This window comes from Myotis daubentonii, chromosome 19 (genome assembly GCF_963259705.1).
Source record: "Myotis daubentonii chromosome 19, mMyoDau2.1, whole genome shotgun sequence".
NCBI lineage: Eukaryota > Metazoa > Chordata > Mammalia > Chiroptera > Vespertilionidae > Myotis > Myotis daubentonii.
Genome location: NC_081858.1, coordinates 22,489,798 through 22,507,493, shown reverse-complemented (window position 1 = coordinate 22,507,493; position 17,696 = coordinate 22,489,798). Strand labels below are relative to the sequence as shown.

The 17,696-nt window shown below is 49.5% G+C and overlaps 2 protein-coding genes across 3 annotated transcripts in view; both read left to right on the top strand.

Annotated features, from left to right (window-relative positions):
• The first annotated feature begins 821 nt into the window (after positions 1-821).
• Positions 822-10,676, top strand: UNG (uracil DNA glycosylase). Its single transcript, XM_059676614.1, has 7 exons — positions 822-1,062; positions 1,705-1,911; positions 2,807-2,902; positions 5,403-5,500; positions 6,358-6,446; positions 7,926-8,104; positions 9,452-10,676. The coding sequence occupies exons 1-7, from the start codon at positions 931-933 to the stop codon at positions 9,590-9,592; spliced, it is 942 nt and encodes a 313-aa protein (XP_059532597.1). The 5' UTR covers positions 822-930; the 3' UTR covers positions 9,593-10,676.
• A 4,344-nt stretch (positions 10,677-15,020) lies between these two features.
• Positions 15,021-17,696, top strand: part of ACACB (acetyl-CoA carboxylase beta) — an 85,171-nt gene continuing 82,495 nt past the window's right edge. Inside the window, exon 1 of one of the 2 annotated variants that reach the window (XM_059676692.1) lies at positions 15,021-15,177. The gene's annotated coding sequence lies outside the window, so the exon portion shown is untranslated. Of the gene's footprint in view, positions 15,178-15,891; positions 16,273-17,696 lie in introns of those variants that run through there. The other variant, XM_059676691.1, reaches the window with a different exon arrangement.

Genomic DNA, 17,696 nt, shown 5'->3' with positions numbered 1-17,696 from the left:
TACAGAGGATAATGTTCGGTAATACAGAAGCTACAAATAGAGTGACCGGCAGGAGAAGGCCTTTCAGAGGAAGGGTCCCGGGCAGAGACCCGAAGCTTCCAGGTAGGGACTGCTGCGTGCAAGGGTGTGAAGACCACACGAGGGACGAGCTGGCATTCTAGGCTAAGCATATTTGGAAACTGTTTGTTTTATTATGAATAATTTTACATTTCCAACAGATCACTTGGTAGGAAAGATGTGACCAGCTGGGATTTTAGCCAGGAGATGGAGAGAGCAGCAGCTGAATTCAGGCTTTCTTTTGGAGACAACCAATTGGACCTGTTGATGGTTTGGCTATGGGGAGGGAAGGACAGGCAGGTGTATTGGGGGGGGGGGGGGGCGGGGGTGCCTTACAGAGGATGACTATTCTGGAGGCCAACCTTCACGTCCTCAAAGTCTCCCCAAAACTTACAGGTAAGGCACAGTAAGTTGGGCTGTTCTTAGCCTTAGCTAGTTGGTCAGTAAAATGGGTTGTGAAAATTGGATGAGATAATGCAGTATCCAAGAGCTCAACAAATGCTATTTAAATGCTAATTTCACTCCCACTCCTACTTGACTTGCAGGTACTTTTATCTTTTCTTCTCCGCCCTCCTCCCCCTCCACAGCGAGGAGAATGCGGGGACTTGCCCCAAGGCAGAGGGGTGATGAGAGAATGAAGAGTTAACAAATGAACGGATGACCTCAGGAAACCCTGCCCCCAGCCGCCCCTCCCGCACATGCGTATTGGGCCCTCCGCCGCCCCCCGCCCAGCCCACCCCACCCCCTCGGCGGGAGCATGCGCGCGCGGCTTGGCGCCAATTGCGGACCGCCACCGCCGGAGCCAACCTCGCGGGACCCCGGGCGGCGCGCCTCCGCTTCCCCCAGCCTCGCGGGTCCCCGGGCGGCTTCGGGATGATCGGCCAGAAGACGCTCTACTCCTTCTTCTCCCCGAGCCCCGTCGGGAAGCGACGTGCCCGCAGCCCCGAGCCGGCCGACCCGGGGACCGGCGTGGCGGCCGTAGCTGAGGAGAGCGGGGATGCAGCGGTGAGGCGCGGCGGGGACCGCTCGTGGGGCCGGGGAAGGGGGAAGGGAGAGGGAGGAAGGCGGCGGGGGCCGCGCGACTGAAGAGCTGCAGAGACGCGCCCTGACTCGATAACCTGGGGTCTCGTGTCTAAAGCAGCCTCCACATACTCAAAACAGCCGCCGCGGTCCTCCACTGGCGGCCATGCTGAGGGGCCAGCCAATAGGGGCGAACTCCGGCGTCCACGGCGCCAATCAGAGGCGAGGGGACCGCCCTTCTCGGCCGCGTCCAATCGGAGGGAGGAAGGGGCGGGACTTCGGGGAGAGTTTTTGCCGCGAAAAGACCACGTGGGGACGCGCAGCGGCGGGTCCGGCGGGGCGGGGCGCCTGGTTGCGGGGCTTCCGTTTCAGCGCCCCGCGCCACTCCACTCCACTCCGCCCCGCATTAATACCAAACACGAAACTTGGGGCATCGGCCTGCTAAGTGCGGGTCTGGCCTAAGGCCTGGGTTCCCAGGGTCCGGTTTTGCACTGACTTTCCGGGCGGGGCCGGAACCCACGGATGGGCGTCCTCTGCTATGGGCCTTGGGGTGCGGGGCGGAACCTGCTGGTGCCCGGGAGAGGCCCGCTGCGCATCTTGACCCGCCTCTGCGGGGACCGCTTGCAGGTCAGCCCCGCCAAGAAGGCCCGGGCGGAGCAGGAGGAGCCCGGCACGCCGCCCTCGTCGCCGCTGAGCCCCGAGCAGTTGGTCCGCATCCAGAAGAACAAGGCCGCGGCCCTGCTGAGACTCGCGGCTCGCAACGTGCCGGTGGGCTTCGGGGAGAGCTGGAAGAAGCACCTGAGCGGAGAGTTCGGGAAGCCGTATTTTATTAAGGTCAGCGAGGAGGCCGTCGCAGGCCCAGGCCGCGTGTACAGGCTATGGCTTTTGTCGTCTCCTGCTTTCCCTCCTTCGGGGTCCTTTTCTCGTTAACCATGGTGTTTTGAACCTGCACATTTATATTCGTTGCTAAACGACTTAAGATGATATCGTGGCTTCTTTTAGTCCATCTAGTTCGGCTGCTATCCAGGAAAGAGGGGCCAAGTGAAAACCCGCACACCGGATGGCTTGGAACCTGGCTCCGCCTTTAAAATGGGGGGCGGGGTTGGCATGAACAGGAAATGAAGGCACCTAAGCCAATCAATTTAGACCCAGCCCAAAGCAAGGGAGGGAATGGAAGCGCCGGAGCAACTCCGGTGGGGAGGGAGCAGGTACTGTTTTTATTTGCTGGGTTTTTCTTCAAAATTATTTCGAAATTTTTATTTATTTTTTTACTTACTGATTTTATTTTATTTTTTGAAAATGTATTTTATTTATTTTTTTACAGAGAGGGAGAGGGATAGAGAGTTAGAAACATGGATGCGAGAGAAACATCGATCAGCTGCCTCCTGCACACTCCCTACTGGGGATGTGCCCGCAACCCAGGTACATGCCCTTGACCGGAATCGAACCCGGGACCCTTCAGTCTGCAGGCCCACGCTCTATCCACTGAGCCAAACCGGTTAGGGCTTTACTTACTGATTTTAGAGATGTGCCCTTACAGGAGAGAGAACCTGCAACCTTGGTGTATTGCTCTAACCAACTGAGCTGCCAGGCCAGGGCAGAAAAGAATTGGGACAGAAAACCTAGCAAAGCGTTAGATAATGCTTCAGTTAACTTTCTGATTGAATTCGTATGCTTTTCAGTGAGAATCTCATTTTAAATCTAGTTGTTTTATTTTTTTCCCAATCAGCTAATGGGATTTGTTGCAGAAGAAAGAAGACGTTACACTGTTTACCCACCCCCACATCAAGTCTTCACGTGGACCCAAATGTGCAACATAAGAGATGTAAGTACAGGTTGTGGGTGAATTCTTGCAAAAGAAGAGTGGGAATCAAAGAGTATTTCTTAATTAGGGACACTGGGGTTAAAACACTGTCCATAATTCGGTAACGAAATAAAATACTAGAATTGTGAGGTTTGTCAGGCTATATTTTAACCTATATTTACTCTTTTATTTTTTCCCATAGACCATGTGTCTGTATGCTCTCCTTTCTTGTGTTTTATTTAATCCTGAAACCAATCCCCGACTAGTGTTAAGTATTATTGTGGTGGTGATGAGGAAGCTGAGGCATGAAGGAGTTACTCTTTTTCTGCTGGTTATAGTCAGCCCCACCTTGACTAAGAAGCTCAGTATTCTTTCTTTTTTTTTTATTTTATTTTTATTTATTTATTTTTTAAATATATTTTATTGATTTTCCACAGAGAGGAAGGGAGAGAGACAAGAGAGTCAGAAACATTGATGAGAGAGAAACATCGATCAGCCGCCTCCTGCACACCCCCAACGGGGATGTGCCCGCAACCCAGGTACATGCCCTTGACCGGAATCGAACCTGGGACCCTTCAGTCCACAGGCCGACGCTCTATCTACTGAGCCAAACCGGTTTCGGCAAGAAGCTCAGTATTCTTTCTGTCTGACCACGCTGTCCTTCAGTCTCTTAACTTCTGGCCCAAACAGCTCTGCTGCCCTGTTACCAAAGCCCTTTGCTTTGGTTGGTTGTACAGCCGGCTGCTACCTGGGGGCTCTGGTCATGTCAGCCTCCTGTTCAGAAGCTTGTCTGGCTTCCCACTGCCAGAACGATGGAGGCTGCATGAATATGGCCATGTCCTACTTAACCAGCCTTACCTCCACCTCCCATTCTTCTACACCAGAATTGAACGCTGTGGCAGGCCTCTCCTCACTTCCGTCTCTTAAAACCAACTATAGATCTATGGCACCTCACTGAATCCCGTTCACCACCGTTGTGATCTGGTTTTCCTCGAAACCCCCCAAATATGCTTAGTGTCTGCTTACACGGGAGATTTTTTACAATTCGTTCTTACCCTTTTCCCTCCCCATTTATAAGTTGAGAGCAGGAATCCCGTGACTTAGTCATATCTGTCAAGTAGAAGTGAAATGGGTGAATAAGCCACCTTGATAAGGCTACTACGCCTAATACTTAGCAAACTTCCCAATTTTCAGTGTAGAGTAAGGACTTTGGATATAGCTCCTTGTTTCTGAAGTTAGAAAAAACACACAAAAACTAAGTTATTTTAAATTCAGTGCGATTTTGCCCCTTGGTTGAATAGAAGTCCTGTTTGAATACCAGCGATCGATATAAATAGGGAAGAATAAGAAAAGAGCCTGCAACTGGGGATCAGATGGCCCAGAGTGGCTTTGCAGATGAGCATGTGGAGGGTCTGGGAGGTTACCTGGCTCCTCCGAGGGTGTCCTTTATCCAGGACCAGGCTGTCCCTTATCCAGCTTCTGTGCTGGGACAGGTGGCTTCGTGCAGGGGACAGTGTGCGCACCAGCAGCAGGAAGGGAGCGGCCCACGAAAGCTTCCTGAAGAGGGGGCTGTCTGAGCTGGATTTTGAAGGATAAGGTATATGTCGGCTATGGAAGAAGATTCTAAGAAGGTGCACCTTGAGCAGAAGCACGAGACTGAAGAAGAGGTGGGCGGCCTGATCAAAAGGACTGGCCGTGTCTTCACACAGCCCGCGACAGTGACCTAATTACTTTCCACTGCATCTTGCCGCCTACTCCCGTGGCTCTTGACCTGGCCTCGTTACCTTCTGGTTAAATTCCTTAGAAGATCTAGGGGAACAGGCCCCTTCGTATGCTGCCGGTGGGGCATCCGAATTGCTTCAACTCGTTGGAAATGAAAATTTGAAATACACTTACTCTTTGACCCGCAACTCCACTGTTATAAGTATTCCACAGAAATAAAAGCAACAGTGGAGAAACACATACATACCAGGGTGCTTGCCGCGTGACTTTTTGTAATGGAAAACAAGCTGACTGCCCATCAGTGACTGGGCTCTACGTATTCATTTGAAGGCTAAAATGTGTGATGTGAGGAGCACCAAATGTAGGGTAATGAGTACGATAACCCCAATTCTGTAGGTAATTTTAAAAACATCAGGATGAGATAGGATAACTGGGAGATGACTAGCCACTTTGAATCTCTCTGGATGGTTGTACTTGTTTTCAAGGTGTATTTACTTTTGTCATTTGACAAATCAGAGGGGCGAAAGCAAAGTTGACCCTAACTTGTTTCCCATACCTGTGTCCGAAGGGAGGGGGCGGTGTGGCAGGGTGGCTGAGTGAAGGAGAATTTGGTCATGGAAAGTAAGTAAGATACCAGGCCATCTGCTTTCTTCTGGGGGTTCTAGTTGGGTCATGGGTGGGGCAGGGGGGGTTGCCCTTCTCGTTATCCTGTCCCCTTGTATAGGTCAGCGGTCAGCCCAGGGTTCCTTTACACTGCCTACACTAGAGTATTGTTTAATCTGCCACCTGGCATTCACAGGTAAAGGTTGTCATCCTGGGACAGGATCCATATCATGGACCCAATCAAGCTCATGGGCTCTGCTTTAGTGTGCAAAGACCTGTCCCGCCTCCGCCCAGGTACGATTGCTTCATAGATGGCTCAGGTCCCATTGCAATTACTGTCAGATGGTGCGCTTTTTAAGTCAGCGGTCGCCAACCGTTCGGACCTCACAGACCACCGGTTGGCGACCGCTATTTCAAATGATCGGTACACCTATTTGGGGGAGTTCCGCTAGCCTTTGGAAAGTCTAGTGATGTTTGGGGGCTGGGGCTTTGTAGGGGAGAGGGTTGGTCCAGGGCACTGAAGATGTTTAGCAGCACCCGTGGCCTCTGCCCACCAGGTGCCAGGAGCACTGCCTCCTAGAACTAGAGAGTTCTAACAAAATGGCAATGAAAAATGTCTTTAGACATTGCCACATGTCCCTTATGGGACAGAAATCATCCCTGGTTAAGAACTACTTCTTTAGAGGATTTTTAAAAATATATATTTTTGATTTCAGAGAGGAAGAGAGATAGAAATATCAATGATGAGAGAGAATCATTGATCGGCTGCCTCCTGCACGCCCCGCACTGGGGATCATGCCCACAACCGGGGCATGTGCATTCCTGACTGGGAATCAAACCGTGACCTCCTGGTTCATAGGTCGACGCTCAACTACAGAGCCACGCCCGCCGGGCTAGAGGGTTTTTATAAGTAAATACATAGAGATATAAAACTGTAACTAAGCATCAATTGGGAGGGAGGTTGTAACTCCTGGGCTAATGTACTTAGGTCTTCTGAAGTGCTGTTCCTTAAATCCAAACACAGACCAAAAATATTTACCTGTCAGCAGGAATGGCTGGCTTTACACGCCGTAATTGACACGTCTGTTGGAGGTTGCTGAACTTTCTGCATTGTACTTAAGATTGTCTTTTTTCTTCCGGCTTGCTTTCAGTTTGGAAAACATTTATAAAGAGCTGTCTACAGACATAGATGGTTTTGTTCATCCTGGCCATGGAGATTTATCTGGGTGGGCCAAGCAAGGTAAACCAACTGTTGATACACATAAAATGACTAAACTTATATACGTCAGAAAATGAATCTCCATTTTACCCTGCAGCCAATGTTTTCTTTCATGTTTTTATTTTCCCCTTCTTTCATGTTTTAATCATAATTTTAAAACTGTGTTTCCCTTTATTATTATTTTGTCCTCTCTTTTGTCATTTCAACATAGGTGGTGGTGTATGTATTTAATACCTATGGGTTTTTGTTTATTTTTTTTAAAACTAAATTTTTCCTTTTCTCAGATTTTTTATTGATTTTGAGAGAGAGGAAGGGAGAGGGAGAAACATTGATGTGAGAGTGCAGCAACAGTCAGGTGCCTCCTGCATGCCCCCTTCCGTGGATCAAGCCTGCAACCTAGGCATAGGCCCGAACTGGCAACCTTGCAGTGCACAGGACGATTCCCAACCAACTGAGCCACACCAACCAGGGCTTTTCTTTCTTTTTTAACAAATAAATTATAACCAAGATAAGGAAGGAGTATTTGCCCGTTGGTTTCTTGCCATTAGGTTCCCCGCCCAGTAAAACACTTTGGCCTCCTTTTGTTATTTTCTCGGGTTATTTAATATCATTTATAATATTGTTTAAAAACAGTTCTTTCTGATGACCAATGGTATAGGGCAGGGGTGGGCAAACTTTTTGACTCGAGGGCCACAGTGGGTTCTTAAACTGGACCGGAGGGCCGGAACAAAAGCATGGATGGAGTGTTTGTGTGAACTAATATAAATTCAAAGTAAACATCATTACATAAAAGGGTACGGTCTTTTCTCTTTTTTTTTTAATTTTATTCATTTCAAACGGGCTGGATCCGGCCCGCGGGCCGTAGTTTGCCCACGGGTGGTATAGGGTGTTCCAAAATTCACGCAAGAAGTAATTTTGATAGAAAACACAGGTTTATAATTAAAAATTGTAAATTTTTCATTGACTCATAAAGTATACAGTATAGGGTTATGTATGGAATAGCACATCGGGTAAATGGCCTCCACAGCTTTGCTGGCACATACGCAAAGCCGTGGTCTCCATTGGTCTTCATTGTCCCTGCTCCTGGGCCATAATTGGTACTTGGTAATGCTTATCAAATTGAAGGGATTGAAATCAAAGGGCAACAGATATTAGGATCTGATTCAATAAACCAAGTAAAATTAGGCTTTTATTTTTTGTTGTTGTTAATGCTCACGCAAAATTCAAATCTTGCGTGAATTTTGGGACACCCTTTATATGTGCATATTACTGTTGCAAACTTGGAAAGGTGTTGAAAGCGCAGAGGTGAAAGTTCAACGCCCTCTGGTAGCACTAAGAAGTGCCCAGCAGTCTGTTGAAATGCTTTCTCTATGACCGAATTTCAGCCGGCCGCTCTGGATCCCATCCTGAGAACGCTTTCCTCACGCAGTTAGTTAGCCCCGACCCTGGGTGACCCGTTGCAGCCTGCCTTTCACCTCTTTCTCTGGTGTGTGTTCATAGGTGTTCTCCTGCTCAACGCCGTCCTCACGGTCCGGGCGCATCAGGCCAATTCTCATAAGGAGAGAGGCTGGGAGCAATTCACCGATGCGGTTGTGTCCTGGCTAAATCAGAACTCGAGTGGGCTCGTCTTCCTGCTCTGGGGCTCTTACGCTCAGAAGAAGGGCAGTGCCATCGATAGGGTATGTGGTTTTTAGCAGTTTAAACCAGCGAGACTCGAGAAATCCTCGCAGTGTGGTCCTGGAAAATCCACGCCATAAAATGAAGCTTATTTTCCCCGAAGACTGGCAATTAGGGTTGAAAATTGGACAAAATTTAGACAAATGACAGTAATGATCAGTGATGTAGGAGGAAAGTGACTGGCCAACCTATGATTCAATAGTTACTAATACAGGCATAAACCTGCCATATACTTAGAAAGGTACACAGGTCCCCAGCTACCATTCATTTAACAAATCATACAATAAGTCAGCAATTTTCAACCCGTGTGTCGCAAGCATTTTTAAGACATGGCAATACCTGACTATTGAGTCAGAGGGCACTGACCTTTTTTCTCTTAGATGGTCAAATAAAAAAATGACAACAGCCAACACAAAAATAGCTGTCTGGTGTGAATGAATCAAAATTATACCTTTTTTTTTTTTTTGGTCAGATCAGAAAATACATTTTTTTGGTGTGCCGCAGAATTTTGGTACTTAATGTTTGCCCTTAGATGAGAAAGGTTGAAAATTGCTGATCTACCCAGTTGTCCAGCCAGAAATCAAATCAGATATCATTCATAACACCTCCTTACCTCTCTTTTCCCTTTCTTCCTCTCCCTCCCCCAACCCCCTCTCCAGTCTGTCATTCATAGCCTAAGTTCTCTCTTATCTCTCAAACCCATCGGGGTCCCCCCCCAAATACCTTTGCCTTGGTTTAGGCCCCTCTGATCTTGTCTGGAACATTCAGATGCCTTCTCCTGGAAGGCCTTGACTTAGGCTGATAAGCTGAGGCCTTGGGTGTGGCCCTGGTCTCAGCCACAGTTTTCTTCACTCTCAACTCCAGGTTGCTCGGAGGCACCTCTCAGGTTTGTTCCCTGTGCCCCACTTCCCTGCCTGCCTTTGAACGCCCGCATCCTTTGTCCTGAGTGGAGAGGTCTCTTCCCCAGAGGTTAAGTCATCCTTCAAAGCTCAGCACAGCTCACATTTCTAGGGTGCCAGACAGGGTGCTAAGAAGCACTTGACCTCAATTACTTCTCATAATATTCTCTGCACATGATCATTCATTCTTTTGCAGTAACTAGAAGCTAGACACTGTTGATATTCCCAATTCACAGACTGGTCCTTGCAGCCTCAGAGCCTAGCAAAGGTAGTTGCTCCACAAATGAACGAGTGCATTGATGTCCTAATATGAACGCTGAGGGCAAATAAATACACTTAGCAAAGTGGGAGGATTTAGAGAGCACAAAGGGGATGGCACACTGTCTTCAAGTGCAACAGCCATAAAGGCCCAGCCGTACCAACTTTTGGTCATTCTTTTCTCTTTTTCAGAAGCGCCACCACGTGCTGCAGACCGCCCATCCCTCCCCATTGTCGGTGTACAGAGGGTTCTTTGGGTGCAGACATTTCTCTAAAACCAACGAGCTGCTGCAAAAGTCTGGCAAGGAGCCCATCAACTGGAAGGATCTGTGACCCTGAACTGGGGGAGGGGACGGGGGATGAGGGAGGGGGTCCTCCGGGCAGTTTCTAGAAGCTGCTGTTGAAGTATTTGTCAGTGACGATCCTTAAGCACGATGCACACCAGGGAGAACGTTTCCGTGAAGGGGCCGTGTGCCAGGCTGCCCAGGAGTGGCAGAGACTGTACCCGGTGACCACGGGTCTGTCTCAGGAACTTGGCTTTGGCTTAGAAGACACGTCAAAGTTTTGGGAAAGGAGGGGAGGTCAAATTCTCTAGACTCCTCCCCTCTGTTTCCTTTATGGTTGAAGATGGGGAGATAAGCACCTTTTTAGTATCTCAGTTAGCTGCTGCTCGCTTTTACCTATAGGCTAAACGTTAGGTTATAAGGTGTCGGGTGTTTTTATATAGAAAGGCCCCCTTCGCACATGGGCCAGGCCACTGCCCTTTGATCCTTTACAGAGCCTTCAGGCCCCTCCTGGAAGGAAATGGGATTTTTATTTTTTTTTTTATTTTTGCCAGTTCCCAGAAATTAGGGGTCAGTTTCCTGATTGTAGCAGAGGAGAAAATTCCTAAGGAACAATTCCTGCTGTGAGCCTTCGGACTGGCAGAGGCCAGGAGAAGTGGGCCGGGCCTAGTTTATATTGTTCTCTGGGTGTTTCTAGGAATAAGCAGTGGAAGTTGAACGGGAAGGAGAAAGGGGTTTGGTTTGGTTTTGTGTTTTTTTTAAGAAGGGAAATGGTTTTCTCCCACGTGTATCTTGAACTGGGAGAAAAGGCAGCATAGTGCCAAATGCTGTTTTTTCTGGACTGAAATCACGTTGGGATACCATTTTCTGCAACACTGGAGAATTTCGCTCTTTTAAAAAATACTTAAATGCCCGGCCGACGTGGCTCAGGGGTCGAGGGTCGACCTATGAACCAGGGCGTCACAGTTCGATTTCTGTGGATGTTTTGTATTTTTTTTTTTTTTACTCCTTTGTTTAAGACACCATCTTTATTAGGGCTGAGCCTCCATCCAAGGACCTGTTAGAGATGCTGTTAGCTGGGCTCAAAGTTAAACCTGCGTAGAGTTTGGTAATAAAAGGTTGCTGAAGTTTCACTTTGTGCCGCGCGCTTAATGCTGCTTACCCCTCACCAGTCAGCTCCTGGGCCCGGCCATCCGCGGACGCCCTTGGGCTGCCCTTGGACTGTGGTTGCCATGGCAACTGCGGTGCACAGGAAGGGCCGCCTCCATGCCGCCCTCCTTCCTCCGCCCTTGCCCCTCCCCCCTCTGTCCGCCCTGATGGAGCCGCCCACCCGTCTGCGGGGCTTTGGTAAGCGTTGGGCGGGGTTCCAGGGAGGGGTGAAGGCAGGACTGTGGCCAGGGGTCTCCGAGTCGGGCCCTACTCCAGCGCTGTGGGGGGGGGGCTGGGAGGGGCCAGGGTCCGCTGGAACCCCTCAAGGGGCCACTTCAGCTGGAAAACATTTCTGCGGAGATCTTGGCATGCCTGTCAGGGCTGTGTCCTGCCAAACCTTGGGACACTGCGCGGGGAGCTTCCCCGGCCTCCCTCCGCTAGTGTTTGCAAACTTTCCAGGAAATCTGACGTTGGTGTGTGAGGCCAGGACGCTGGGGAAACACGGCCATAGCCCACTGACCTGCCCGCAGAGCTGGAGAGGCGGGTGGGCCATCAAGATGAGAGGCTGGCCCTGGCCGCTTCGGTTCAGGGGATAGAGCGTGCGTGAGCCTGTGGACCAAAGGGTTTGATTCCGGTCACGGGCACCACCTTGGTTGCAGGCTCCTCCCCGCCGGGGCCCTGCTGGGGTGGGTGCCAGAGGCAACCAATCCATGTGCTTCTCTCACATGGAAGTTTCTCTCTGCCTTTCCCTCTCTAAAAATCAATGGAAAAATATCCTCGGGTGAGGATTAACAAACAAGAAAAACGATGAGAGTCTGGGTGGACATCCCTGGTGTCAGATGACCGAGGCAGTAACAGGGGTCAGGGGGGCTTGGTCACAGGTTCCCTGTATTTAACAGCTTTGGAAAGGATGTATCCAGCGAGGGCACCTAGACCAGCACAGACACTTCTTAGGAAAGCAGGGAGTTGGGAAGCTTTTGCTGTAGACTCTCTTTCCCGCCACATCTTAGTTTTGTTATGTTTGAAGAGAAGGGCTTGCTATCCCACGTTCTGCCATCAGCAAGCAGGCCTTCACCGAAGGAAGACGCAGAACAAAGATGCATTCTTCATCTGCCCTCTGGTGACCCGGAGTCCTCTCAGCATTACAATGGGTCCCCTTAGCCAAGGGAGAAAGGAGGGTTAAATATTTCTGCGGCGCTGTGAGAAGGGAGGAAGCAGGAAGCTCGGAGTTACCATAAAGGATTCAAAAAGCAAACTCCTTTTTTAAAAAAATATAGTGAATCTTCGAAGTATAGTAATGCTTTAAACAATACAGAGCAGCCCCTTATGTGGTCTATTACTCCCCCCCTTCCTTCCCCCCCCCAAAAAAAAATACAAATTTAATCACTGATCTTTTACACACAAGGCTGATTGTGATGAACTTTGGCCAAGTGGTGGTTAAGTTTTTTTTCACGTGTTTTCGGATTTGTTGCAATTATAGCAGGGGGTATGCCACAATGAAAGCAATCTTGGCCTTTTCGGTTAGAGGCCTGCGCGCTTTTTCTGGAAAGGGTCGGATAGTAAATATTTAAGCTTTATGGCCATCCTATCTCCGACCTACTCTGCTATAGAGAAAGCCGCCACGTGCATACTGTAAGCAAACAGGTGTGGCCGTGTCCCAATAAATGTTTATGGACACCGAAATTGGGGTTTAATAGGATTTGCATGTGTCATGAAATCTCTTATTTTTTTCAAGCATTTCACAAATGTGAAAACCACTCTTAGTTCAGGAGCTACAGGGAAACAGACGGCACAGGCCATAGTTTGCAGCCCCCTGTTCTAGGGGGTCCTACTCAGATGCCAGCAAGGGCAGACCCAACTGCTGTGTCTTCCCGCTATCGGGGCGGTTCTGTGTGGCTCACCCGGGAGAACCTGGCCAACAACGATTCCTGCCTCCCCCTCAGGCAAGGAGCAGAGGACCTGCGGAGGGCTTTTGGAAACACAAGGAAGTCAGTTATGCATAACGTCCTGGGAACCCCAAGTTATAAAACCACATCAAAGTCACTTATCTGTGATCGGAGTCCAGTGGGGCAAGGTAGGAGCACGTGAATTGTTTCATTTATAGGCTTCAGCCTGTTGTAAATACGCTTCCATTATTAAAGAAGATCATACATTTTTTAAAAATATATTTTCATTGATTTTGGAGAGGAAGAGAGAGGGAGAGAGAGAGATAGAAACATCAATGATGAGAATCACTGATCAGCTGCCTCCTGCACACCCTCTACTGGGGATCGAGCCCAAGACCCTTCAGTCTATAGGCTGACGCCCTATCCACTGAGCCAAGCCAGCCAGGGCTAAGATCATACATTTTTTTCCCTTTTGAAATTCACTTTCCTGCTGCGGTTTGCTCCTGGCATTAAAAAGTCTTAGGAAGGGTTTTGGATCGGAAAAGTGAACTTTTTGGTGTGTCTGTGTGTCAGTGGCTTTTTTTCCCATGTCAAACCTTGGAGATGTATACGAGGTATGGGCTCTGGGCTACCTTGGAGGGTCCTGGGGTGTTGACTGGTGGTGACTCCAGCTGAGAAAAGACTAGAACAAACCTGCTGGAGAGGCCTCTTTTCCTATTTAGGGTCCTGACACTTTAAAAAATACATGTTTTTATTGATTTCAGAGAAGAAGGGAGAGGGAGAGAGAGAAACATCAATGATGAGAGAGAATCATCGATTGGCTGGCTGCCTCCTGCACACCCCACACGGGGGATCGAGCCCGAAACCCGGGCATGTGCCCTGGCCAGGAATCAAACCGTGACCTCCTGGTTCATAGGTAGAACCTCAACCACTGAGCCACGCCGGCTGGGCAGGTCCTGACACTTTTAATCTGCGTCTCACAGCCTAAACTCACCTGTTGATTCTCTCAGGTGACATTTTTGAAGCGTGTTTGGAAACGCAGAGTTTGGAGAGTGGGGCAGACCAGGCGGTCAATACTTGGCATTCTTGGCTACTCAGTTGTGTGTTTCCTGTGTCCTTGTGTTTGGGGTTATGGAGAGGGGGGTCTGGAGGCTTCGAACAGTGTTCCTCAACCTTCACCACCGAGTCACCTGGGGGAGCTTTAAAGAATATTAATGCCGGGCCCACTCCCAGAAATTCTGATTTCCCTGGCCCCGGGAGGAGGAGACACGGCCCCCAGTTGATAAAGGGGCCGGTTTGCAGCAGGGCTGGCAACGTCTTTCCATGAGGCCAGGTGATTTTTTTTTTATTTTATTTTTGGCAAGTGATATGCAAGACTTTCTGAATCGGTGTTTGAAGAAATACATTTTTCTATTAATGTTCTCATGTTCGACGGGGAAAGTGGGTGAAGAACTTTGGTTCCAAGCTTTGCATTGTCTTCCAGAAAACACCTGCGCCTTAAAGAGAGCGTGTCAAGGGAGAGCTGAGCCACCAGAAAGAATTCTTTGTCTGAGCGTGTGTGTGTGTGTGTGTGTGTGTGTGTGTGTGTGTGTTGAAAGTGGGAAGTGTTTCTAATCTTTTTTCCCTCTATTGATTTTTTTTTTGTTGAGGATATTTTTTTTCCATTGATTTTTAGAGATAGTGGAAGGGAAGGGGAGAGACACACAGAGAGAGAAACATCGATGTGAGAGAGACACACCAATTGGTTGCCTCCTGCAAGCCCCCTGACCAGGGTGGGGGATCGAGCCTGCAACCGAGGTACCTGCCCTTGACTGGAATCTAATCCGGGACCCCTCAGTCCGCAGGCTGATACTCTATCCACGGAGCCAAACCGGCTAGGGCTTTCTAATCTTTCTGAAAGCAAGGAGTTCGATTTGATTTTATGAAGTGCCTGCTGTGAGCAAGCCACTATGCCAGCCGCTCGCTGACTATTGTTTCATTTCATTTTCTCTCCCGTGTGACGAAGTAGTTGGAGGAGTTCACTGGCTGGGCCCGTTGCCCAGAGCCACAGGTAGCAGGGCTCGGATTCAAACCCACGGCAACCCAATTTCACAGCCCAATCGTCTTGTCGCTGTTGACACTCTGCCCAGACCATCATTATTTGCTGTCCCCGGGAATTTAAGTGGAGTCTAAAGTGTTCCCCTCGCTCGCAGATGGCGTTCCCAGGAAACCCAGGAGGACGTGTCTGTGGTTGGAGAGGTGCCTCTTTGAAAGGCTCGCATGAGCCACTCAAGAGTGAAGTAGCCGTGCGAGAGTGAAGTAGCCGTGATAAATAACCTAACCGCATCACAGGGGCGGCCAATGACCAAGAACTCGGGGACGCGGGCCCTGGGCTAAGCCCTCCACCCCTAGTGCTTTATCCTCAACGCCTATAAAACGGATGTGGCACTATTCCAGGTGACAGCGGATGACCCCGAGGTTTCAAGAGGACCCGGGAGGCTGCAGGCCGTGCTCGTCCTGCTTATCAGTGCTGTGGAGACAATCCCAAGAAGTCCACTTCTTGGAAAACAAGCCCACAAGTGAACTAGCTGCTCCTGACTGCACCTGGCCCAGCCACCAGGTAAACTTTGCATCAGCTCAGCTCTTACGGCCGTCTTTCCCACTTGCCTCCTGGTTTACAGAGTACAATGCCCTTTTGTGCAGCCTCCCCTTTCCTGCCGCAGCTCCAGTTTGGACCTGGAGATGACCTTTGTCCCACATGCCGCTGGCCCTCCCCGCATGGCAGGACATTCTGTAACTGCCGGGGATGCTGGGTTTCTCCCAGCCCCAGCCAGGGCCGGCCGACCCCCGGTGGGAATGGAGCTCTTTGGGGTTTGTTTTTCTTTTTCTTTTTTTAAAAAATATATTTTATTGATTTTTTACAGAGAGGAAAGGAGAGGGATAGAGAGCCAGAAACATCAATGAGAGAGAAACATTGATGAGCTGCCTCCTGCACGCCCCCCACTGGGGATGTGCCTGCAACAAAGGTACATGCCCTTGACCGGAATCGAACCCGGGACCCTTGAGTCCGCAGGCCGACGCTCTATCCACTGAGCCAAATTGGTTCTGGCTGAGGTTTGTTTTTCTTTCCCTGGGAATGGGAAACTGTTACCTTAAGTGGCATTTGCATGGAGAAGGTTTAACCCAAATCTCTCCCTCCACGCCCCCCTCCCGTAACCTCCCCTCCCCAGAGAAGCCAGGTGATCTTTCGATAGCCATCCCCTGAGCCCATTCACCGGGCTTGATGCAGAAGCCACTTCTCAAATGTCCAACAGCCTGTGCACAGCCTGTCAGAGGAGGGCCAGCATGGCTTTGTGTTGCTTACGACAGCTTGGACTTTAGATCCCCGGTGGCTTAGGCGCCTACAAATTTTGAAGGAAAGCAAGTTGCGGGCGGGATCGAGAGGTGGAAACCGCCGCGCCAACGCTCTGCCCAGGGATCCTGTCCCGCTGCGCCTGGGTTGTCATTGCTCTTCGGTGCCTTGAAGGTTAAGTGCACCCGGGATATTTTTAAACTGGCAAGGGCCGGTTAATCTAAAAGTGACATTTACAGTCACGGCAGGGAGCAGCGAGCCGACCCGGCTTCGGCTGGGGCCCTCTGCAAACAACCCTGGAGAACCTGAGCCTGAGTACACAGTTGGGAAGACATGGGGAAAGAAAAGGTCGGGAGAGAAGGGGTAAGTTTGCGCGCCCCGCCCTGGGGTCAGGGACTTAACGCCAGCGACCAAGTGGCCGGGCAGTCAGTGCGTAGGGACAGCGGCCCCTGCGCAGCGGTGCGCACGTGGGCTCTCCCGGGGCAGCAGCCCTGTTCTGTGTGCGGGAGGCTGATCCGAAGGGCTCTGAATGTAACGGATGAAGGAGAAGGGTCTTGCTTTGCGTCTATAAATGGTCATGTTGCTGGGAATCCGGTGCTTACTCGTTAGTTCCACGCGCCGGAATGCTTTAGGGTTTAGGTTTACCTACCGGCAGAAGGCTGTTCTGAGATTTATTCATTTATTTATTTTTGTCGCCCCCAAACTTCGGTCGTAAGGATAAGTATTCTGTTTCTCCAACTTGCTTGTTGTTTGTTTGTTTTTTTAAAAAATACAGGCTCTTACACGTAAAGCATTGATAGTGTTTCTGCATTGCTGGAAAGACATGGTTTTCTTTCATTTTTAAAAATCGTAGTACAGCCGAAACCGGTTTGGCTCAGTGGATAGAGCGTCGGCCTGCGGACTGAAGGGTCCCAGGTTCGATTCCGGTCAAGGGCATGTACCTGGGTTGCGGGCATAGCCCCAGTAGGAGATGTGCAGGAGGCAGCTGATCGATGTTTCTCTCTCATCGATGTTTCTAACTCTCTGTCTCTCTCCCTTCCTCTCTGTGAAAAATCAATAAAATATATTTAAAAATAAAAAAAAAATAAAAAAAAAAAATAAAAAGTCTAAGGTCTAAATGTTGTTTGAGAAATGTTTTCCTTCTGCCGGGGCCGGCATGGCTCAGTGGTTGAGTATTGACCTATGAACCAGGAGGTCACGGTTCAATTCCCGGTCAACGATTCTTTCTTTCTCATCATTGATGTTTCTATCTCTCTCTCCTTCGGCCTTCCTCTGTGAAATCAACAAAAATATTATGAAAAGGAAAGAAAGAAACGTTTTCCTTCTAACAGTGTCTTGCGAGGCCTTTACAAGATGTGATGTCTTTACTGGCTTCTCCAAGTTTTAAAGGGAAAGACCCAGCCATTTCTCAGGCGAGGTAGTGTGAGGTGCAGACATGCCCTCTATTTGAAACGCTCAGGGCAAGGCGTTTTGTGTTTATGCAAAGGCGTTTTTTTTTGCTCCTGCCCAGATAGACTCCCTCCCAGTTTGATCGCCTTTAGGCCTGAGGTAGAAACGTCTTCCATTACACAAGGCATTCCATCTTTATGGCGAAATAAACATTGTCACCTGAGATGGAACTTTTCAATCTTATATCCCTGTCGAAATGTCGGGGTCCCTTATTCTCACACTTCTTCTGAATTTTTACTCGGGGATCCCGACCTTCGGAGGAGAGCGCACCTGTGCCTAGAGAACCCGGAAGCACGGCCAGAAACCTCGCATCTTATCTGCAGGCTTCACGCGCATGT